This window comes from Perca fluviatilis, chromosome 20 (assembly GCF_010015445.1).
Source record: "Perca fluviatilis chromosome 20, GENO_Pfluv_1.0, whole genome shotgun sequence".
NCBI classification, from domain to species: Eukaryota; Metazoa; Chordata; class Actinopteri; order Perciformes; family Percidae; genus Perca; species Perca fluviatilis.
In genome coordinates this window covers 20,134,289-20,158,389 of record NC_053131.1, presented here as the reverse complement: position 1 = coordinate 20,158,389, position 24,101 = coordinate 20,134,289, and the positions used below count along the sequence as shown (strand labels likewise).

The 24,101-nt window shown below is 42.2% G+C and overlaps 1 protein-coding gene across 9 annotated transcripts in view; it reads right to left on the bottom strand.

Moving 5' to 3' along the window:
• Positions 1–3,807: 3,807 nt before the first annotated feature.
• Positions 3,808–24,101, bottom strand: part of LOC120549483 (protein unc-79 homolog) — a 32,125-nt gene continuing 11,831 nt past the window's right edge. For 2 of the 9 annotated variants that reach the window (XM_039786436.1, XM_039786444.1), the window contains exons 14-51: positions 23,766–23,996; positions 23,270–23,460; positions 22,322–22,445; positions 21,348–21,488; positions 20,689–20,904; positions 20,115–20,342; positions 19,643–19,784; positions 18,956–19,035; positions 18,718–18,866; positions 18,405–18,562; positions 16,986–17,167; positions 16,666–16,867; positions 16,347–16,529; positions 15,584–15,652; positions 14,885–15,222; positions 14,536–14,718; positions 14,222–14,384; positions 13,923–14,072; positions 12,572–13,804; positions 11,186–11,287; positions 10,631–10,747; positions 10,332–10,434; positions 10,103–10,243; positions 9,938–9,976; positions 9,711–9,823; positions 9,007–9,092; positions 8,433–8,606; positions 8,025–8,093; positions 7,827–7,937; positions 6,496–6,600; positions 6,319–6,396; positions 6,093–6,182; positions 5,816–5,991; positions 5,237–5,420; positions 4,934–5,137; positions 4,695–4,772; positions 4,552–4,593; positions 4,257–4,445 (exon numbers count right to left, since the gene is read on the bottom strand). In XM_039786436.1, coding sequence (XP_039642370.1) covers positions 4,257–4,445; positions 4,552–4,593; positions 4,695–4,772; positions 4,934–5,137; positions 5,237–5,420; positions 5,816–5,991; positions 6,093–6,182; positions 6,319–6,396; positions 6,496–6,600; positions 7,827–7,937; positions 8,025–8,093; positions 8,433–8,606; positions 9,007–9,092; positions 9,711–9,823; positions 9,938–9,976; positions 10,103–10,243; positions 10,332–10,434; positions 10,631–10,747; positions 11,186–11,287; positions 12,572–13,804; positions 13,923–14,072; positions 14,222–14,384; positions 14,536–14,718; positions 14,885–15,222; positions 15,584–15,652; positions 16,347–16,529; positions 16,666–16,867; positions 16,986–17,167; positions 18,405–18,562; positions 18,718–18,866; positions 18,956–19,035; positions 19,643–19,784; positions 20,115–20,342; positions 20,689–20,904; positions 21,348–21,488; positions 22,322–22,445; positions 23,270–23,460; positions 23,766–23,996 — 6,564 coding nt within the window. Of the gene's footprint in view, positions 4,446–4,551; positions 4,594–4,694; positions 4,773–4,933; positions 5,138–5,236; positions 5,421–5,815; positions 5,992–6,092; positions 6,183–6,318; positions 6,397–6,495; positions 6,601–7,826; positions 7,938–8,024; positions 8,094–8,432; positions 8,607–9,006; positions 9,093–9,710; positions 9,824–9,937; positions 9,977–10,102; positions 10,244–10,331; positions 10,435–10,630; positions 10,748–11,185; positions 11,288–12,571; positions 13,805–13,922; positions 14,073–14,221; positions 14,385–14,535; positions 14,719–14,884; positions 15,223–15,583; positions 15,653–16,346; positions 16,530–16,665; positions 16,868–16,985; positions 17,168–18,404; positions 18,563–18,717; positions 18,867–18,955; positions 19,036–19,642; positions 19,785–20,114; positions 20,343–20,688; positions 20,905–21,347; positions 21,489–22,321; positions 22,446–23,269; positions 23,461–23,765; positions 23,997–24,101 lie in introns of all 9 variants that reach the window. The other 7 variants (XM_039786435.1, XM_039786437.1, XM_039786439.1 and 4 more) reach the window with 7 other exon arrangements.

Sequence of the window (24,101 nt, the reverse complement as noted above, 5' to 3'; positions counted from 1 at the left end):
AAAAAGGAGCAACAACATCAACATGGGACGTTCTGGTTATTTTACCATGCCAAAAATGCCACCGAAGACTTAGGCTCAATGTAATATACTTCAGTCATTCATCGATTTATTTGCTCAATTTATTTACTAATCTACCTTTGAATTTATTTTTCTACTTAAAAGAAAAATGTCTTGTATGTTACTCACATCTTTACAAATCTCAAACATCTTGATGAATTCATTTGATTTCTTGATAGCTCTGTTTTTAAGTGAATAATTTATATACCATATAATTCATTTGTGATGCTCCGTTGCGTTAAGCCTGCTGTCAGTTTGTTGAGACACTGATGCAGAAAAGTTTTGGTATTGGTTGTTTTGTCTCTGGGTGTTTGATATGCTTCTCTCTGTTTCCCTGAGACTTCTGCTAAAAACCAGGGGTCTCTATGATGTGCTATGTGAATGTGTGTTTTCCAAACATTATTTTTGTGCTGCATCATAATGCCAGTCTCCATTTTTTTATTTGATTATCTCAAGGTAAGCCCCCCACCCATCCCCACCCCTTACAAAGTTAAACCTGCTATCACAAGTCATTTGGTTAAATCTTGGGGTCAGCTAGATGCCTTCAGCCTCACTTTGTTTGGATTTGACAATCTTCATTTTCCTATCCGTCAAGAAAGGCTTAGCCCATCGCTATAGAAACAGGGGACATGAGCCCACAGCTGACCTTGTGACTGGTGAGAGACAGGAGACTTAGCCAATAGCCAGAGATCAGGTTGCACAGAGGAAGGCCTCAGTAGTGATGTGTGTGACTCAGTGCTGTCACAGGCATCCTCCACATCCTCAATGGAAAAACACAACTGAGCGGAACTGGAGCATCACTCAACGCTGCTCTGCTTTTATACATTAAATCTGTGTGTCTGTCTGTCTGTCTGTCTGTCTGTCTGTCTGTCTGTCTGTCTGTCTGTGAGTGTGCATGCAGATGAGTGTACACAGTAAGAGTGGGCTGTACTCTGTGGCTGTCAGTTAAGTATAGATATTGGCTAAATTGTGGACATTTGGAAAAACACATGCTTGCATCTAAACATGCACAGATATTAGCTAACAGTATACCCCACCATGTACCTATATGAGAGAAATGATGGATGCATGAATGTAAATATTGATATTTAAATATCTGCCTTCTGGACTGTTAATTAATGTACAGTGTAACAGAACATATGTTTATACATAGTAAGACTTAAACAATGTGCTACCATTTAAAATTATGTCAATGTTGTCATGTTGATGGAGCAAGCCATTAATGTATATATGGCAATCAATAGTAAATACAATTTATGCATTATACCAAACAGATAGAAAGACGTGCATAAGTTGATTTCATTGCTGAGTTTTTCAGTTGTAAATAAAACTGTACAGAACAACAGACCCACAGTCTATTGTGCTTAAAGAGGTATATGTGCAGATATGAATGTGTCATGTTGTGGCAGACAAACTGGCCTGTGTGTGGCAAAGGTGATAAAAAGGAGTTATATTTAGCATGTGCCCATCCTGTCTACTCTGTGCTGTGTTTTGCCGTTCATGTCTTGGGCAGAGAACTGTGCTGGCCTTGTCTCCTTGGCCCCCCACAGCGGAGGACATGTCCTCAGTCTGTTTCACACAGTGCATCTTTAATGAACTACGATTATCAAGCGTATTGCTCTCCATTGGGCTTAATGACGCAAACAAGAATACTTATAGGTTGCATATTGTGCTTGCTCTGGGCTCGATGAATAATCGTGTGACAAAAAACCATGGGTGTGTGCAAAGGATTTCTGCAGCTAAAGCAAGAACACAAGTTGCGAAATTTGTTTTAAAGGAAGCTAAAAGAAGGTAGATTAAAAACACCTCTGCGTAAGAGGCTACATTCTTACATTAAATCGTACAGACATTTTCCCATTTCGATATTAATTTGCACATTACACATTAACTGTAGTTAATGATGTGAAACAAACAAGGGGGACAAAACTGTACTATACAGACTGATGCAGTGGAGCACTGAAGAGGAATGTCAATGACTTATAATGTGAATGAGGGGCCATAGAGTACTTTGCCTGCCCTGCTTTAGATGTGCCACTTGATGGTAATGCCAATGGACACTCTGAGCAATTTAAACATTCATGCATTGTCCAGCCAGGGCGCTGTGGATTTCACTGTAATAAAAGAAATGTGACAGCACGAGGCAGGCGGGGCCAGGGATTGTCACTGTCTCAACAAGCTTTACGATGCTCTACAAAGGTATTTTCCTAGAGCAAAAGGGCACCGATACACAGATTCTTAAAAATGTGGGTTTTTCAAATAGTTTCTGTACAAAACTAGGGCTGCAGTCTGCATGAGACTACCTCTCTCAACCTGCTTTTTAATCAAGGCATGTCACCAATGCACACACATGGTGAGAGCTCGTAAAGTCCTTTCAAAGCTGACCTTCACAATCTTTGAGGACCCACTCACACCCTCTGCCTGAGAGGCCTTTGGTCAGCGTTAATTACCCTCACTACCTCCAGCTGCCTGCTCATCAGGTCAGCGCTCCCATATGGTCCTCCAGGAGGCAGCAGGCAGGCAGGCAGGGGCGGGGCAAGTGCTGGATACCTGTGGGACACTGATAACATAAGCCGCTGCTAATGAGAGAGGTTCTTTCGAAAAGGGCTGCAAGTTCAAACGATCACAACGGTGGCAGTGGCTGACACAACGCGCACATACACAGACACATACACACATGTGCGCATGCTGGGACACATGCACATAAACACCTGCATCCAGCATCACTTCAATACACACTCACATACACAGAGGCACACAGCAGGAGAGGGGCTCTTTGATGAGCCAAGACTAGAGGTTGATGAGAAGGGGCACTGCAGCCTGATTCAGCCAGCTTGGGGTCCCTGGGGAGTGTGTGTATGTGTATGTGTGTGTGTGCGCATATGTGTGTGTGTGTGTGTGTGTGTGTGTGTGTGTGTGTATGTGTGTTCAATAGTCACATTGTGTGATATCATTACACTAGTGACTCATTTGACATACACCTCTCAATATAGGTCCTCTTACACATGCAATGACTAAAGGTACTTTTGTTTTAATATATGCATATCAAATTTGACTTATTTATATATTTCTTCAAGCAGAATACATTTATATCATCAGATCTAATTAATCTTAAAGCTTGATAATGAAATCCTTGCAGCAGTGAAGATCAAAACAAAGATTAATGTGCTGTTCGGCTTTCTAGCCCTGCTGTCATGTCATCTGTTATTCTCAGACAGGAGCTTCGTGGTAATGCGGTTAGACCTCACAACAATGTTTAATCACAACAAACCACATTAGGCCAAAGGTAATTGTGTTTGCTTGGTATATGCGTGGGCCAATCTGTTTCGCTGCTGCCAATGAAGAGGGAATGGAGAAATGGGGGGCTTTCTACTTTGGGGTGGGGAGGGGGGCCCAACCGAAATAGTCTTGTTTACCTCCTATGTCTGGCTCCACTTTATCAAGTTACAAAGCTGCTGCTGCAACTCAGATTGGCTTCTGATCGATCAGAGCTCTGATGGCGAGAGGCAGCGTGACTGACAGTCTGACAAGGATCTCAGCTGGAAGCTGACTAATGCATGTCATGTCTTTTCCTGGACACACCTGAGGTTCAGTTTCTCGTCCAGGAGAGTAAACAACAGAGCTGATTTTATCGCTCTGCCATCTGCATTATGGTAAACTGGACATTTTCCACATCAGCCAGCACATCAAAGGGCAGTAAATGCCACATTTGAATGTTGAAGGGTTCTGCAATTCATATGAAATGACAAGTAGTTCCCAACATTTAGAAAAACTCTTTAATTATCCAGTTTGCAACCAAGCAACTTAAAAAGTGATAGAATATGAACGTAACAGAGTTAGCGTATCTAAAATTCAACAAGCATTTGCTTCCACACCCTCACTATAACTTACATGGGTCTATAGAAATTCTCTTAGTCATCTACTGACTCTTTAAATCTGTTGAATACAACAGTTAGGCACCTAAAACAATTCTCCCACACAAGCCTGCCAAACCTTTAAATATCAGCTCCAGTGATCGTACTTTAAAATAGCATAGATTTACTGTACATATACAGGTATTATACTAAAGTGGTGAAAATGATCCAGTCCATTCCACAGCATCAGTTTACAGAAGAGTCCTTTTTTTGGTAAGAGGGTTCGGCCAGAGAGGATGCATGCAGGTCTCAGGACCCAGAGTAGACTCGAGGTGACCACAGAGCAGGTCACATGGGGTAGAACTGCGAGGCAGCCTCAGACGACTGGATCTCCACCTGAGCCATCTTAAACTGGGTGCACTGCAGCCATTTGCGCAGAGCAAACGGAGGAGCTCCCGATGTCTGGCCCTGCAGACACTGGTGGTTCACACGGTTCTGGATGGCCTGGAGACGCAACTGCAGCCCCGCAGACAAATGCTGATGAAGGAAGGAAGGGAAGATGACGTTTTAGTCTGAAATTATCTAAAGAGTGGCTAGTTACTATCATATTATTAATCTGTATCAATTTTTTTTAAAGCCTTACATTAAGGTTTGACTGAATCATTGGTAGCCACATAGGGATTAGCTATAGGAAAGAATGAGAATGGATAAGTATTAGGTCATGTGTTAAGGTGATCATATATGTTAAATATGAGTTAATATATAGAAATATGAGTTATAGCAAACCTTGACAAAAATGGTTGAGTTGCACTCCTGCAGGGCTTCCATCAAACTAATGACATGAAGACACACCATCTCAACCATCTGTCAGAAAGAAATTTCAATCAAAACAGATTTAAATAATATGAAACAAGAATTAATCCAAAACATGACACTCTTCATATTTCACATATGAACAAGCACACCACATTTCCAGGCACCTTATTCTGACAGTTTCTGCCTTAAATAATAGGCAGAGCACTCACCACTTTGTTGTGGGCCATGAGCTGCAGGATGCTGGGTGTTACCCGACTCCAGAACTCCAGGCCAGTGAGGATGGCACTGGAGGAAAACTCTGTCTGGTTCTGGTTCTGCAGGGACGGAGCAGCGGCTGCCTGCTCGCAGTAGATGGTCCACAGCTGGGCAAACATGAAGGCGTGGAACAGAGAGCACATGTGCAGCACCGACGTCTGGGCACAGAGATCAAGATAAAAACATAAAAAGGTGGTCATAGATGATATTAACAGAACCTGGGTGGGGTATTTTGAAGGGGTTTGTTTCTTCCAGACCTTTGACTGTTCTGGGAAACCAATGAGGATGACTATAAGATGATCTGCAATGTGGGAGCCAGCATCTAGAGGGATGGGCATACAGGAGGTGGAGCCCTGGTGCAGGGCACAGTGTGTCAGGGAGCCCAAAAGTAGCCAGGACAGCTGACGAATGTGGGACACACACTCGATAAATTCTTTTGGCCTGCAGAGAAAAAACACAAAAATTCAGTTTCACAAATCCTCCTGTAATATATTCTATACCATTTTTTTTTCATACTTCTCAGGATTATACTCAATATTTCACCATCAGTTAGCCTTTCTAACATTTGTGTTGGTTCACCCAAGTTACATAAAAACATATTTTGTCACTTATCGCTGGTGGTATCTAGATTGTTTCCCAGGTTTTGAGATTTCTGCCCTCACATCAAAACACTGTCAGCATTTTATCTTTTTCTCATGGACCGATATCTCACAACCTGGACGAATAAAGTTAGATATCTCGAGAGATATATGAGGAAATGTATTTTTTTATTTAATTTGGATGGACTGACCCTTTAAGTCATTGAAACATTTCTAAACCAATTTTGTCATTCTTACCCTTGTTGCATTGTTGATGGCGGATGATAAAGCCAGGGAAGATAACGGACCACAGCTTTGTTATCACGGTGATTGCCTTTGCTGATCTCCATGGCGGCAACTTGTGCCAATCCCACTTTCAGGTTCCCCCCGAAAGTGTCCTCATGCAGCGGCTGACAGCAAGCCTTCATATGGCTCTGAATAGCAGATTTGGAGTAAGGAAATAATAAGGCTGAATAATAGGCAACATATGGAGAAAAAAAACTACATATAATAACACACTACGAACAAGACTTACTTTAAGTTTGGTTAGCGTGTGCATATCTGCAATGAAGTCCAGGAGTTCACTTATGTATTGCCTCATGCATTCCATGGCTGCTGTTGTGCACTGTGGAGAATATAAATGAATCATTATCCTTAACCTTATCCTTTAGGAGGAATCACAGTGGGGTCTATCTTTAGTTCCTGCTGTTTTATGAGGCTGATTCTAATAAGATGCAAACACACATCGACTAAAGACTTACCCCCGGCAGCGTTAAGATCATGTGCTTTTGGATGATGGTGGATTCTGCTAGCCGTGTACCGATATCTGCACAAACAAACTGAGAAATTCCACAGCAGGTTGTAGATTTGTATTCAAGATATACTGTAATGTATTTGGTTCTTGTAAACTGAAGTGCATAGAAGATAGCATTTTTTACCTGGACCAGCAGTAACAAGTTTGTGTCAGGCAGAGGAGACTTGAACTTGAGAGCCTGCAGAAGCTCCAACACCACAATGCGGGACATGTAGAACTTATCTCTTTCCTGGATGCAAGGAGATAGAGAGTGAGTAAATGTACTGATGCAGCAAGACTGCCTTTTTCTATTATCACTCTCCCTTACTCATGCTGCGAGGAGAGCATAAACTCTGTAGCCTGAATAGAGGGGGAAGAACAGGCAGTGAGAGGGGAGGGAGGAGAGGCAGGGAGACAGAGAATAGTGAAGCTGAGGAGTAGATTTAGGCCAGTCCAGATCTCTCCTCCCAGAGTCCCAGGCAGCTCAGATGAGGCTGTCAGGCTGCCTTCTCCCTCCCTGAGGACAGGCTGCTCTCTTTGTTCATCCCTTCCACACAAAGCCCAGCTGCCTGTTTACAAACCACACTGTCATCTTCTGGCTTCCACTTTGCCTCTCTCTTTCTCTATGCAGTCATGTTTGCTTATGTTAGGCGCAGGCACATGCTCTCATCTGCTCTTACAGAAAGCAGAGCTGCTTCTGACTCTCACTGTGTGTCTTGTTAATGTGCATACCTGTACATGGCACTCTCATAATTAAAAGTTAATGGAGCATGTCCATTTGGCAAATAGCAAATCATAAGCTGTTCTTAAGCTAGAGGGACCCAGTCGCATTTGGCGTCTAGTGCAGTGCGGCTGTAACAAATGGTGCATGGTGTGACAAACTTTAGTAGGTCTGGAGAACCTGACTTTGTGTGCTTAAAAGCTGACCTCCAAAGATAACGTAACCACGCTTCCCAGAAACCTCACCTCTCAATAAAACGACTGCAAAGGACAGGTTCCAAAAGCAATTGCTCACAGTGACGCTGGGTTTTGAAAAGTGGATATTATACTGTGAGGAATTAAAGAGGGTGAAGAAAATCAATACTGCAGGAGACATAAAGCATGGAGCGCTGACAGTGGTGGAGGACTGTGGATCCATCTGGCCCCAACAGTGCAGACAGCCCTGGCTCCATCTCTGTCTGAGACAGCCACTCAGAAACACACGGTCGGCCCTAGCACACCAACCAATCATGTAAATCAATACTAGCTGATTGCCTACTTAATCATATGTGACACATGGCCACATTTCTGGCTGACTGGAGTCAGGGAAGTAGATGTAGCACCAAAAGAGTGATGAGCGAAAGGCCTGCAAACAGGAGCTCAACATTTTTAACACTGCAGATTAGTTTGAAAGGTTTAACTCTTTCGAGACTGCATAACTACTGGATGTCAACACTATTTACACAGAAAATGGCATGTAAACACACTCAAGAGTACCTTGTTGAAGGCTTTGTAACACAATCCACACAGTTCTACGAGGTAGGAGAGACTGAACATGCCATACTGGATGACAAAGCTCAGCAGCTTGGAGAAAGGCTCCAGGAGGCTCTGTAGGGTGGAAGGAGATGAGAAAGAGTTAGTAATTAAAGGCCAGAATTTAATATATTAGCATGTAAAATTCTGCTCTGGGCTTACTCTGGTTGCATTTGTAGTTGGGATTTTCAGTAGACAAATAATTATCCTCAAACTGGAATCCATAGGGCACTAATGATACATGGATTGCAACAAAAAGAACAGTTGAAAAACAGTTGAAAAATCTTAAATGTAGGTACATAGGTATTAAAATGCAAAATTTTACATGTGTTGCATGGTGCATAGCCATACAGTATTTCTGGACTTTAAATTTGTCTGCAGTGATAAATTGATTAGAGTACACTAATTTGACCCCCAAGGTCAAAAGCGTCAGAGTAAAATCAATTACAATTTTAAGACTCTGTCCTATTGAACCCGACAAGGGCACTGCAAGATGCTTTTTCCTCCAGCCATAATCACATTAGACCATATCAGACCATGACTAAGTGAACGGAAGAGGTCGATAGCTACCTTCAGAGGAAGCACAGAGGGCAGTTTTGTGAGGAAGGTCTGGAACTGGTTGCAGATGGTTGTCCACAGGTTGCTAGGAGAGTCCATGGGGAGAGCCTCCATGAAGGTGGCAATGTTGTCCAGGCAGTGCAGCATTGTGCCCCCTGCTGGCAGGCTCTTCTTGTTGTTCAAGCCCTGGAGGGCACAGAGGCATGAACCATAACAGGGTTATATAATGAAATTCTATAAACGAAGATATTTCCATTTAACTGATCATTCAGTCCTGATCAATCACAACGCTCATGATGACAGTGGGGGATTTAGGACACTGAAGCACAGATGATTGCTTGGATGAGCTAATGCATCAATGGGTTCTTATCTGTGTCATTTATTCCGCTTTAACAGTAACAATAAACTGGTATAGTGGTGCAGAGTAAAGGCTGGTTTTCTTGAATGCTCCGATGGTTTGTTGTTTTAGATTTTAGATGTTTTAGGCTTATGCTGTTCATGTAGCTGTAGCCACAAAAGTGGTTGCTTTGACAAGAGCTCCTCCTGCTGGATAAATGACTCAATTGCATGAAGAAAAAAATCCCACCTCAAGCAGCATGTTGAGGGCAGCAACAGAACTCAGTTCATTAAAATCTATCAGGGAAGATGCAAGTGTTCGCAGAAAACTTCCATCTGCAAAAAAAAGAAGAAAGATAGACATGAAGGCGACAGTACGTCCAGTGGGAAGCTATTAAGTTAGCCTTATCAATATGGAAAAATAGATAGATTCAAATAAATATGTAAAGATACGCAGTAAAATATGCATCTGCTGTGTTTGAAACGTAGTGCGACAGGTCAAAACACAATATGGTACATAAATAAATTATTTAATTAAGGAAATTATGGAATAGCAACTTGATCGATTGATCGGCAAATGTTTTTGGATTTTGACAATGTTGTCTGTTAGAGGGTTGTATTCACTTTAATAAGATAAGGGTTATTTTTGTTATTAAAGATGTAAAGGTATGGCGATTTCAAAAAGGGTAGGACCCAGAAAGCATTTTGCTTCCTCCTACTCCCTTTCGGACAAGAGTATTTATTTATTTTGCGTATTCTTGCTTTTTCTTTTTCCATGGTGAACTACTTTTGCGACTTGTATTCTCTTATTTTCTTTTGTTCGAAATAAACTATTCATTATCATTATCAAAACACACAGAAATGGGCAGCTAAGACAAACTGTAAGTCTCTATAGAAATAGTACAGATAAATTTAAAGGATTTTTCAGTTTAGTAGGCAGTGGTATGAGCAGACCTTTGATGTTACTCTGGAAGAGTTGGGGCAAGATGCCATTAGGGGCCAGCTGGTGAAACATACAGCGGAGGAACTGCTTGGCTACACCTGCTACATTCCCTGGGATCAACATACTGCAAAACAGACAGGCTGTGTTGGACAGGCAGTCACACTTCACATCTATTATTAAACTCAGCCATAAGCACAGTGAACGCCAGTGTGAGCGTGACAGCTTTAATGTATCATACCTCTCAGCTTGTCCGGAAAAATTGGCACTAGATGCCAACCTGAAAGAAGTTAAAGCAGCGGATTAGGACTCTGGGATGAATTATGCATGAGTTCTGAGGGCGAGTTATGAAACTTCATTTAACGGTGAAGTGCTGTGTGGATGTAGATTGCAGGAGCGGCTGTACCTGCCCACAGACTGCATGATGTCGAGAAGCATTGGTGCAGCCAAATCAGGGCTGAGGTGGATGAACATGGAAAGAACAACTACTGCAAGGCCGAGAGTCTCCTCGTCGTATTCCTCCAGCACGGCTGCACAGTCCCGACACCTGGGACATCGCATAGAAATACACCAGGCCAGTTTAAGCATTAAGATGAAATTTCAAGACAGGTATAGCTGCTGATTGATTCATTCACCTGTCAGACATTGTGGTAGGCTGCTCATCAATGAACTCCTCGGGCGCAGGGACAAACATGCTGACAGTGCTTGGTGCAGAGAGCAGACTGGTCTTTGTAGGACCTGGAAAGAAAGGAAGAATATCAGTGATGAAATTTAAAAAAACAGAAGGCTTTTGATAAGATTTAGTTATTAGATGTTGACCTCATTAGGTCAATGTTGGTTTACTTTATTTCTGTGTGTGTTTCCAGGTGTTACTACTGTATGTCCATATATTTCCTCAAGGGGTCATTATGGGATAAAGTCTAGAGTGACTGACCCGTCTCCCAGGTGCTGATGTTGTGTGGCGCACTGGATTGGTGTTCCAGCTGTCTCTTCATTAGCTGGCTCATGGTCAGAGCTCCCAGAGAGCCTCGCTTCACCTGACGGTACTGAGCTAAAGGTCAGACACAGAAAGTGACACCTGGGGTGAAGTACCTGCTAAGACCGTTTCGGCAATACCAACAAGTGTATGTGTGGTTACATGGAAATAGGTAAGACACACGTGTAAAGAGAGGTCAATGTGATTTTAAAACATAAGGACAAAATTATATATTTATATTTGTTATATATTTTTTTCTGTATTTTCTCAGGAATTGTAATGGCTTTATGATAAGACGTCAAATAATATTATGTGATTTTATTGCATATTTCCAGCTCTAATGTGAAGTTAATTTGCAAAAGGAAAGTATTTTATGTTGTTTCCACAGGTCATATATGAGATAGCTCACAAACTATTTAAAAATGGTCAATTAAGGCCCTCATAATGATACCACAGCAGTCAAATTTATTGAGGTTCATAAGGAGACTGAGAAGTAAAGTATTTGGATCCTACTTGATACTGAAGAGCGGTGGCTTGTTTCAGGCATAGCAGCTTCGAGCGTTGGGGCTGAGGCAGATTCTCGTGGCTTTTCCAATGTAGACAGAACTTTGTGATCTGCAAGGCAATATGGGTAAATAATGGGCGGGGCATTGGCATCAGAATTTATGCCGTTTTATGCCAATAAAAAAACTGCTAAGATATGGACATTCAGTAGTAATAAGCACTACTTTTGCTACCATTAGGAGATTGTTAGTTTATTTAGTACTAATTTAATGGTTTCTTATGTGAAGTTTAGTGTTTTCTTTCCCGCACCACCAGTTTCAGATTTAGAAAATCAGTTTGCAGTTTGATCTTTGGTCTTGCTCTTCTACTTCTTTTATGTTAACTCAAATTATATAGTTTGACAACTTCTGATGTGTGCTGAAAAACCTCTAAAGCGTTAGTATGAATGGAAAGGATCAGTCAACACATACATAGAAACATACCACAGGACAACACACACCTAGAGTGGTTAGTTAAATACATATTTGAGGCAGCTTATACATGTTTCTAAGTACACTTATATTCTAGAAACTTAAAGGAGCATACCCATGTGTTGGCAATATTCATCTCTATCCTACAAAGCATGTATCCTTTACACTTATGCTGTCCATTGTCGAATGCATTTTTTCCCAGCATGCCAGGCTGCGATTGGCTTCCATTTTATTTGGAATATGGAGTGAAAATCTATCAGTAGACTCTGCTTGAATTGTGCTTTCCATTACAGTGAACATTAAGCCTGTATTCATTTTAGTCAAGGCTGCATTGTCATCATGTGGTAATGTAATTAAAGTGCAGATTGATTAGAAAGGTCTGCCCTACATTATCTCACATTGTTAATGTTACTTTGATAATAATAAAATAACCAATAAAATTTGATTTTTATGGCACACAAGAAATTGGAACATTAAAAAAACAGCAGAAAGAAGTGAAGTAATCTGTAAGTAATTTAACACAAGTTTTAATAGTCTGCTTATTTTTTATATTGCACGGAAATGGAAACTTGTCGGTGTCTGTAACCATGGAAAAAGAAATTTCAAAACTCATCAGCATGGTTTGCAAAATTGTGAACTGTGACCTAAGGTATAGATGATTTGTAGTAAATGGGATACAACTTGAAGAAAAAAAACACTGGTATGGTCCTTTAAGTTTAGTTCAAAGTATTGTAGTTTGAATGGTTGAAATACACACTTTTGACCACACTGTTCCAAAAGGTGATTATTGTGCTTATATAAAAGGTACTGGATAAGCCTCCTCAAATCTTAGACATCACCTTAAAAAATCATGTTGAATGAAATTACACAGCACCTGACCAGAACCTGACCACCAAAATTATCTTTATCCATCCTTTCTTCTTACCGGTTTCTGTGCTCTGCTCACCACCCAACTTGTCGAACATATTAAACGTGATGTCCAGGTATTCCCTCTGGATGGCACTGACAGCTATCTTCCTCTGCTTCCGTTGTCGGGGAACAATCTGGATTTTAAACTCTGCCTCATCATTGTCATCCGCATTGTCAGGTTTTTGGTCGCTGTCCGCTTCGTCACCCATGTCGTCGTCCTCTTCATCATCCCCATCCTCTTCTTCTTCGTTGTTGCTGTCGCTCTTGTTTTTTTCTGGTGAGAAAAGAGGCTCTACTTTGTCTTCTGGGATGTCCAAGAAGATGGTCCTACCAGAGGGACTTGTCCCCGGTCCCATCCCAGTCTTTACCTCGTCACACAAGTCATCTAGTGAGGTGTCGGGGACATTTGGGGTCTTCTTGAGCAGGTCTCTCTTCTGCTTCAGGGTCATTGGGCTTTCATGGCAGACATTTTCCAGTTGGTCAGGAAGATCCAGGGAGATGCTAGGAGTCACAGGCTTTGGCTTCTTTACCACAAGCGGTTGCTCTGAGCCTCCCTCTCCCACCCGCAGGTCACTGGAACAGTCCTCTACACTCACCTGAACCACAGGAGACAGTCGCAAAGTCTTGCTGCTAGCAGGAGAAGCAGAGAACTTTGGACTCCCGTTGAACTTGGAGGCTATGATGGTGTTGAGGTCAAACTCCTCGTCGCTCTCTACGATCCTCAGAGGAGGCAACTGTTCAAACACCAAGGAGTCGCTGTCGGACATGGAGAGCAGTGAGTGTTTTTCTGGAATGGAGGTGCAGTCCGAGGAGAGGTCAATGAGGTCTTGGTCCTCCTTCCCCTGAGTTGATCCTCCTAGCGAGCCCAGGTCTAACTTGTCCTCAAAGGTCTCCATGCAGCTGAGGCGGACTTCTGGGATGACAGGCTTGGAGCCTCGCTGATCCACAGCATCACTGCCCTCCACTCGAACCGAAGAGCCATTAGATGAGCCTTTTCCCTGGTGCCTGCCGTGGGACGTGGCTGAGGATGGGGCCACAGGGGGCGCCTGCATGTCACAGCGATCAATGCAGGATTTACGTCGGTGTTCGTCCAGATTAAAGAGGATGGAGTCAGTGTTTGAAATGTCCAGAGACTTCTGCTTGTGCATGGCCTGCAGCCTCTTCTTCCTGGTGCTCTCCTCCCTCACACAGTGCAGAATGCTGTCCTGAAGAGCACTGGTTTCACGGTACTCTGACAGCTCAATTTCACCTGATACACAGAAGAAAAATTATACTTTATCCCAGTGAAAGTGAGATCCTCCTGCAATTTCAAAAAAAGATGTTCTGCTGTTATACTACGTTTGACTCTGTAAGCCTCTGCTTCTTACTTTTCTTGGCATTCAGCTCTACCGGCTGGTACTTCACAGACTTGCTGCCACCAATCCTCTTCAGGCGGGCAAAGAAGGTCTGTGACTCCTTGTTAGCAGCACCAGTCGGCGTGTCATGGACATCTGACTCATCAAATACACTGTCCTCTTCTATCATGAAGAAAAACTTAACATCAGTACTGCATTTAAGAGACAAACAAATCCCATCATGCCATTATAATCTACACGGTATTGTTCAGCAGACTAGGCATTTTAGAAGTCTGGTGTTGAGATAAACAACATCCTTTATTTTGATTCACCTTTTTCTTTCTCGCTGTAGCGGCTCATGTTAGAGTTGTCGCTGTAGAGGGGTCCTGCTGTAGCGTGAGGACGACAGCTGTGATACTGGGCATTCAGTGTGTTGATGGTGATGTGGATCAGATGGAGGACCACTTTACTCCCGTCCATGTCTCTGTAAGGGTACTGTGGTGCATAGAAAAATATATTGTAATTTATACTGTATATCATAACTTATAAAGAAAATATGTAAGATTCAGCAATCACTTACAGGTGAAAACATATATTATCTAGGAGACTGAATGAATAATCCATGCACTGAAAACACAAAGAGTACCTTGTATAGGATAACTAGCAGGGCTTTGAGCCACATCTGTCTGATGTGTGGTCTCAAGGCCCAGAGAGAGCATCGAGGCGGCTGCTGGAAATAGTGTCTCAGCTGGGGACACGTGCAGTACTTCAACACCTGGACCACCAGGGGGAGCAGCTGCTTCCCCAAACAAATATTGTAGTCCATCACCTGGAAGAAACAACATTTCAATTCTTCAGCATTTGTGTTATTGTCATTTATTGTCTTATTAAAACATATCAGTTAATCTTTAGCTGCATACATACACATACACACAGACACACACACACTGTCACAGAATACCAAGAAAGGTGATGATAGATTATATGTCAGTCACTTGTGCAATGCCGGCGATGAAGGCGTTGAAGCAGGTAGAGGTGCGCATCTTCTGAGGAGCAATCATGAAGCATCCCTCCTGTTGGTCATAGCCCAGCAGCACGTACAGGTGGCGCTTCACTGTGTTGAAAGCCTTGGCACTGCCGATGTCGGCCTCTGCACTGCTCTGGTCTTTGGCCATGAATTTCATGAGCACCATGATAAGCTGGTGAACCGTCTGGTGATCAACGCCGGCGTCCTCAGGAAGCAGGTCTCTAATGATAGTGTCGTCCTCGGGAGACGGGGTCTGGCCTACAAGAGGGGCTGAAGCATCAGGGTTAAAGTGCGGGAGGAAACGTGCTGCAGACAGAGGAGAAGATGGGGAGAGGGAAGGGTGCAGGATCAGGGAGGCAACAACATAGAGGTGGGGGGAGTCAACTCATCCTGTCCACTTCTCTGAGACAGGTGGAGACATCATCATGCAATACACATACATCAGTGCAGCATGTTCATGGAATATGTAGAAGGGGTAAACACAAAAAAATAACCAGCTAGCTGTTAGCAAGAGTTAGTGAAGGATGAAAAAACAATGACTGTCACAATAAACATTGCTTTTTCATATTTTCTGTCAGAATTTCATGTTAGCTTTATTGATAATCATACTGCATTTTCCTCAATGTGATTATGAAGAATAATGTTTCAGATTTAGGTTGTTATTTACCTGGCAGGACTTTTTCTATCAAATCTCCCAGTGTCGGGGCAGAGTGCTCTTGCCTCGTAAGCCTAAGAGCTAAAAACCACATATGAAGAACACAATTTAGGAGAATGTTCAGGGGAGGTAGTACAGGACACATGTCTGAGCGTCATCGTCACCAAATACATGTGAACACACAAACACATACACACAAAAAACACATATATGGCCTCAGGACAGTATAAAGTCCACGTGTTATCAAGAATTAGATCTAATCACAAATATCAAATCACATCTGTTTGAAGCCAACAGAAGAAGCATCTCCCAGACACTCAGACAGCGTTCTGTGCAGAGCCAAAGATAAAATGAATGACATGGTTGGGAGTTACTCCTTTATTCAACAAAGTAGTATTTAGACATTCAAGTGAGATGAATGTTGGGAAGAGTGAGGGGAGAAACATTAGGAAAATGGGTCAACTTTGGTCAAATAGTATTTGCAAATGGCATTTAGTTTCACCCACAAAAAATTGAAAATGGGGCGTGATCACCAACTTAGAACAATGCAGACAGTGTCAGGTGCTTCTCTACATATAAAGTGATAATAAACTGACTTAAAGATACAGGCGTGGATTGTATCTGTGATGTCAAGTTGAACAAAGCACCTATGAGGCATTAAAGGTCTCAGAAGGTATTTGCAAATACTGCTCGACCACAGACTGAATGAAAGTGACAGATTTAGATTCAGATTCAAATTCATAGAAAGATTAATGGGCTGATCTGTGCTACTCACGAATCCGGTTGCTCAGTGACTCAGGGAGTGAAAATGCCCGTTTAGACTCTGTTGGGCCTCCCTTTACACTGTCACGGAGCGAACGCACACTCTTCTGCCGATTCCTGGCAAAGCGGGCCCGTCGTATCTTCCACATTGCTGCATCGCTGAGGTTGGCTACGTTGGTTCGTACGGCTGTGATGGCTGTCAAAAGAAAGATTACAATTTGGAGCACTATTAGGCAGTAATGTTTATGTTACAATAAATATATTGACAAGAAACACGCAGAGTAGGTGGAGTAGCTGTAAAAACTCTGAATGTAGACATAGCAGCTACATACTAGTAGGGAAAGGGAACTCCTTGTTACAGTCCAGGTGTAACTGAGCCTCCAGAGATAATGTTTCAAAGCGGTTGACAAAGAACTCCCAGCTCAGCGCAGGAACGTCTTTCTTCAGGAAGTGCAGTAGCAGGAGCTTGCTTAGGATGATGGGCCGATCCCTTACAACAGTGTCAAACTGGAAATCCAGGCACAGGCATAACCCCTGTATAATAAACAACAGCCACATGTAAATACACAGCAGGATATGAGTATATGCAGCTACATGAACACAAATTTAAGTCCAATAAGCATTGGACTTAAATGGGGCCTAACAAGGTCACCTGCAGGGCCGGCCTCTTGATGGTGTCCAGCAGCAGTCTGGCCCGGGTGGCCACAGCTGGGTTGACGTCCTCCACAGAGGCCAGGAAGCAGCAGAAAGCGTGGGCTAGGGAATACTTCAGCAAGTGGTTTTTCGTCACCGCACCGATGTCCAGAAACCGACACAGCACCGCTACCTTCTCCACTGGGAGTTTTCATAAGAATACAGAGTGTATAGGAACATCAGACAAATTACACAATAAGAAGAGACAACTGAGCTGCCACATGTCCGGCCATAATTACCTAGATATAAATAAACAGAACAGGCAATGAAGTCATTGATGAAGATAAGTTAATGTATAAGCTACTACTGTATTTCTATGTCATCATATTGGTCTTCACATAATGCATAGGTATGTCAATATGAATTATGTTTGTTAAAGAAATGAGAAAGTATGCAATAAATTATATAAATACTGTGAAACATCAGTTAAAATATATAATCTGTTTTATGCATCTTTGATATGTAACATTTATAAAGAGAGGTAAACAAAAAGTCTCGCTGTTCATCTTTCTCTATTTTTATCGTAACAATATAGTTTCTATAATAAAAAAAAGGAGATCCTTCCAGTAATTTTTGCCGTTATTTATTATGACTCAATTTGAAATCTAAAAATAGATGTTTATTCTGAAATCCATAAACTTTCACCAACTCTGGGCTGATAGATAGCACCAAGTGTTGACCACTAGGTGTCAGTGTGGCGGTCAAGAGACATTACAGAGTAGCACCACATTGCCTGTTGGTCACATTTAAGGTTATATATATATAATGTGGTCATGATATAGACCATCAGCATTTAAACATGTCATTATGGTGCATCATTTTACTAATGTGGAAAGACTGAATGACAGAATGTATTTTATTTATCATTTTCTAGAGTATTCCTATACACAATAGGCTAATAGCCTTCTTTATACCTTCTAAGAAATATTTTCTGTATGTTTGGGGCGCCTCTCCTGTTTCCCTATTTTCATCCATTGAGTCAGAGGACCTGTCCTCTGTCTCAAGGTCATACAGCTCCTCTCTGCCAATCACAAGGCGAGAAAAACCTTATTAATCCCACGTTTCCTCTTTGCCGCCTGTTCGAGCCACACGGTAACCATGACAACTGAGGGAGGAGATGTGGGCAGGCAGTGGTTTAGGTAGCATATTATATAAGCAGACTGGGGGTCTTTGTCTAACGGTTCAATCATACACAACCATTTCACTTGCAAAAATAAAATAAAAAAAAATAAAAACGGACGGTTTAGTCCAGTCATCATGATGAGCTTGATGAGGTGTTAATACTTGCATATGAGGTTGTACACTGTATGTCTCATCTTGAGAAATAAATGCAGCTATTAGATACATAACATAAGTAATATATATGTCTCTCTCTCACCTGCTTCAAACCGTATTTTCCAGTCTTTGCTGTTGAAGTTTGTGTTGATGAGGTTCCAAAAGATGTCTGCCCCATGCGACAGAGACAGGGCATGGAGAAGCTGAGGCACAGCCAGGGAGGCCAGCTGGCAAAACTCTGACTTCAACATGGACCACAGACTGTAACACAAACACCAAGTTAGACACACCACCAAGTTAGACAGACACACACACACACACACACACACACACACACACACACATTGCTTTCAAGCAGTTGGTTAAATACAACAACTTTACAACAATTTTGATTAAAAAGACCTGACAGCACACACCTCGGGATGAGCATCTTTTCCTGGATGTAGGCCAGGAACTGGGGGTGATCCTTGCGGGCAAGGTACAAACACTCTCCATGGAGACACAGGATCCTCAGACAGTTCAGCATGTTGAACAAAATGTCAGGCTCCTCAAACTTGGACATGTCCTGAATACAAAGGAGATGTGTGAAATAAATCACAGAAAACATTCTTGAATCCGGTCAGCCTCCGGACCTCGGTTTTATTATACAAGTACCTGCAGAATGGTGTATATGAGCTTCAAAGACACAGGGAGCTGCTGGTAGGAGAACTTCTTATCAGAGTTATTCTTCATGGCTGGAAGGAAGAGTGTAGTGTTAGAAACAACTAAACTTTCAAGCAGACATGGTTGAATGACAAGTGTGAAACATATCAATGCAAACACGAGATACCACTCTCACATCTGTAAGATAAATGTGGAAATGGAGCTAGTAACCAGTTAGCTTAGCTTAGTATTAGGACTAGACGCGGGCGGAAACAGCTATTTCTTGGCCGGGAGCAGTAGGTTTCCGTTGGTTACAAGATTCTAGAAAGTCACTCCACCTGGCCAAGAACTATGCCAAGACTAGCTACTAGCGGTATCTTTATATTTACCGTACAAGCATGAGATTGGTATCAATCTTTTCTAACTCTCCACAAGAAAGCAAATAAATATATTTCCCAGAATGTTGAAATATTCCTTTAAATATGAAGCTACAGCTAGCCACCGGTAAATGTACTGTAGCTAATAGGTTAGCTTCATAGATGCTATGGGTTAGCTTAGCTAAAGCAAACAAGCATTTTTCCCAAAATGGTGATGTATTCCTTAATAAGGATTATTGGTATACCTCTGGCAGATAACAGAAATTATATTTTGTTATGACACTTAATGATTTTTAACATTGTGTACGGAACTGATACGCACATGGGTTATCAGGAGAATGGTTACTGGGGTTGTCAGTGTGCGTGCCACATGGGTTGTCTCCTTCCTCACTTGCGTTCTCTGCACCGAGGCAGAATTCTGGCTGAGACAACAGCAAGGTTTCCTCCAAACTATCCGTAGGTTCCTGTAGAGGAAATCAAACACTTTCAAAATCTTCTTTATATGTTTCATACACTCATCAGTAATTCAGCTGAGCATGACATAGAGTCATTCACAAGTAATTTTAAAACTACCTATTTGTAAGTTGACAAAAACAAAGAGAGACGGAGTTTAAATTAGAAATTTGTGTTTTATGTAATCTACGACAACATTGGTTCAGCCAGGCACAGTGGTGTTTTTGGTTGTATTGTGGTAGGGGACATTGGGGCTAAGTGACATTGATTTTAAAGCCTTACCTGCTTAATGCACAGGGTTTATTTATATCAGACATATGCAAAATCATGCTGTGTCTCACCACAAGGCGAATCTCTTCTCGGGGGGTCAGTCTCTCCAGGAGCTCACATCCCAGCTGGTAGCACAGGATACTGGATTGGCACAGGCTGCACTCCAGGGCCTTCTCATCCTTCTGGCAGGTGTGTGAGCCCCCCCAAGGGGCCTGAAAGACGTTGTTGATGATGCCCACAATATCCTTCCCCAGGCTGCTGTCTAGACCCAGCATCACACCATCATCCTGGAGCTCCATCTGGAACAGCAGGGGATAGGGCCGTAAAAAAAGGGGAAACAAAAAGTGGAGCACAACGCACACATATCAAGATCCCTGTGGGCATTGTTGTCATTATCCTTTATATGAATGAACAAGAAGATGAATTGTGTACAAATAGACTTCAGTGGACATCCTTGGCATATGTTTAGTAATACAATATGATAGTGTTTGCATTATAAGATGTTTTGTTATTCTCATACAAATACCAAGTCCCTTTAGAAGTATGGTAGAAATATCACCATTGAGCATCATAAATAGACCGTAGTCCCTTTAGGAATATGATTATTATCATTTTAGCAATTTTTCATCAGGAAGGTATGGTCACCTGCTTTAGGATGAGGTCAAACATGAGGATGAAGCAGCCAAGGTTCATGTCATCATCGTCACAGTCCAAATCCAGAGCGCAGTGGCCGGTGGCGTGACCCAGGTTTTTAAAGGGGCTGCAGCGCAGGGGGCTGCGGAATGGGCTCCTGAAGGGGCTGGGGAACGGACTGAGGGTGTTGTGCTGCCCATGGCGTCCTGGATCTGACACCACGCTCACCTACGAGCAAAGAGAACATCACTATATAAAGTAAAATATATATGTTTGACTTCATATTCAAAGCATTTATGAGTTGCTCGGCTATAAATTTCAATGATAAATCTACATCACAGTCAAGTTCAAATAAGCCCTTTAAGAGAGCTATATTTAGACATTGGAGGTTACCATGGCAACATACAGTACATCTAAATGAATGGTATAAAATAGAAGCAAGAAAGGAGTAGAAATGTGTCATAATCCTAAGAAGGCATTTGACAGAATGCAAAATAACCAAAAAAAAACTCCCAAAGATGTAATAACATCAAGTCAGTAGAGTGAGGTGTTTTTTTTGGAATATACTATAAGTCCTGGCTTGTTACTGGGATACAAATAAATCAAAACGAGCTTTGAACCCTCATATCTTTCTTTTATGGGAGTAGTTTTGGCATTGCTTTCTCCCTTACCCTGCGAGCCCCAGTGTTGCCAGTAAGATCTGAGGCGCGTGCCTTCCTCTGATTGGCCAGCTCCTTCAAAGAGTTCACTCCATCAGAGAACATCCCGATCAGCAGCTGAAGAGGCACCACAATGTCCAGCTCTGACAACACCTGGGTACAAACAAGACACACAAATGTTTGAAGGGTCCATTCACACTAATCCTAAAAATATTTTTCTCCTTACTATGCAGATAGTTTAATATTATTGTATTTCCAATGCTAAAACGTCTGCCACCTTTCCAAAACAATAGAGATGAATGGAATGGTGTTCATGCTGCTCAAGCATTGAAAAACAACATTAGCTAAACTCTGATATTCCAGAAACAAATTCTAAGTTACTCAGGATGATGCACAGACCTCATTGTGTTTTCATCAGGAACCGTTTTCTTCTGAGGAAAAAGTAGTGAAAACTGCAGTTGTTGAGCTTTTTTAAATGTATTTTTTCTATGCTATAACATAAACACTAATTGCATGGCTGAATACCTGTAGAGTCAAATTGGGCACCACTTCACTGTTTGATTTGAATGTGACCTAATAAATGAGGGTAAACGAATGCAATCTTTTGATCATAGTGGTGACAGAAAACTTGAAATTGATCCATGTATACAAGACAGCAAGCTGTGAGTGCATATGGGATGAAAGACAAAATCCCTCCTATCTCTCTCAGTCTCATTCAGTGACCCAGATCCATATTCAGCAGGGCCCCTGCCCAGACTCTCACACTCTATGACAACCTGTTCAATTCACACGCACTGTGGACAGAACCGCAGGATGTCAACTGGACATGATACAGCGTGTGTTTGTGTGCATGCGTGTGTGTCTGTGTGTGTGTGTGTGTGTGTGTGTGTGTGTGTGTGTGTGTGTGTGTGTGTGTGTGTGTGTGTGTGTGTGTGTGTGTGTGTGTGTGTGTGTGTGTGTGTGTGATTGTGTGTGTGCGTGCTTACATGCAGCCACAGCAGAGCCTGCTCTTGCACAGACGCTGGGTAGCCAGAGAATCTGCAGCTGATAAAGCCAAACATTTCTTCCATGGAGAAGGGCAGGGGGCACAGCTCAATATCAAACATCTTACTGTAAGCAAAAGGCAAAACACAATATTACGTTCCTCGGATACAGTTACACAATCACAGTGATATTCAGTTCACTCCTGTTATTTTTAATGTTCTTCCATCTTATAATTTTCCTCACACTGCCTCTGTTTAATTTCCCCTTCCTCTTGTTTTTACATTTCAGTTTGTACACAGTTTAACCAAAAAAGCTACAATATGGTAATTGCTAACCTGTTCCCCTGCTACCAGTCTTTTTACTAAGCTAAGCTCATCACCTCCTGGTTCTAGCGCACCGCATCAGAGTGCTATCAATCAACTTTCTGCATGAAATTTTTCCCAAATATCAAACTTCTCAATTTGCTTAGCTTTTCACTGATGGTACACCTACTATTGATAAGCCCCTTAGTCCAAAATGGATCCACCTCCTTAATCTGAGATTTTTCCATGCTTTTTCCAAAAGCTAGCATCATGCATTATAGACCATTGAGACTGAAAAGAGTATTTTTGGAAAAGAGCCTTCTTTGACTGTGGAATTCACACCAATCATTTATCTTTAATGTTTGCACTACTAAAAATACATATCTGTTATCAGACTGTATCATAGCTGCACTGGAAATATCTTGACGTCATGTCATGATGTAAGGAATAAGAAAAATACACCAGCAAATGACAAAACAGAAACCAAGGCACTGATTTGTCTGTTAATTCTGTATGTAAGGTATATCAGAATAAGCACAGCTACAAGTAACTTACAAGAACTTTCAAATCTGCTTATATGCAAATAGAAATGTCTTTATTACAGGAATAGCAACTACAATATGAAAACACTTGGAGGTGGTGGATTACCTGAGCACTTCCCGGAACTCTTTGAGCTGGTGGTCGGGCACCTCGGTGCGAATGGACTCCAGCCACTCAGGCATAAAGCACTCCCACAGTGGCTGACTGATGACATTGTAAGGTATCAGACACAGGATCCGGTTCAGGCCCTCCTTCAGCTGGGTCACTGTGCTACATGACTTGTCCCAATATCCTCCCACCTGGGGAAAAGTGTGCATGTACTGACTTAGATCAAACACAGCCAAGAGAGTTCAGATGGTGACCTGCCCTCCATATTTTAATAAACCTCATCCCTCAGTGACATGCTGATTTAATGATATGTATAGCTGCTGCACACTGCAACATGTTCAAATATGAATATTTGCAGTAATAATGTTCCTGTTGGTTGTTTTTTTCTGAATATAACCTTTTCCCACCTACATCCACAGCCAGTATCAGCACCTACATCGGCTATGATTCCTTCACCATATACTGTGTGTTTAGTTGACCTGGATCTTGGCCTTACCCTGGCAAACTCAACAGGCTTGGGCAGCAGACACATGACCATGACGTCAAATCGCACTTCACACACTGTCTTTAGCCACTTAGTGACAAACTGCGGCTTTAGCTTCTCCACCAGGCTTCCAACCTCATCGTCCATCATGTAGGCGGTGGAGTGAAACCACTGGAAGACCATGCTGACCAGCCGAGCCAGACTCTCTGTTGGCGTGTTCTCATTGGGTGTGCACAGGCTCACCTGCAGATGTGAGTGAAAGTCAGAGAAGCAAACTAATCAGTCAGGTAACCAAGTATTTAGCAGGGTAGCGATAAGAGGCCATGCACTGTACACATCCTTATCTCT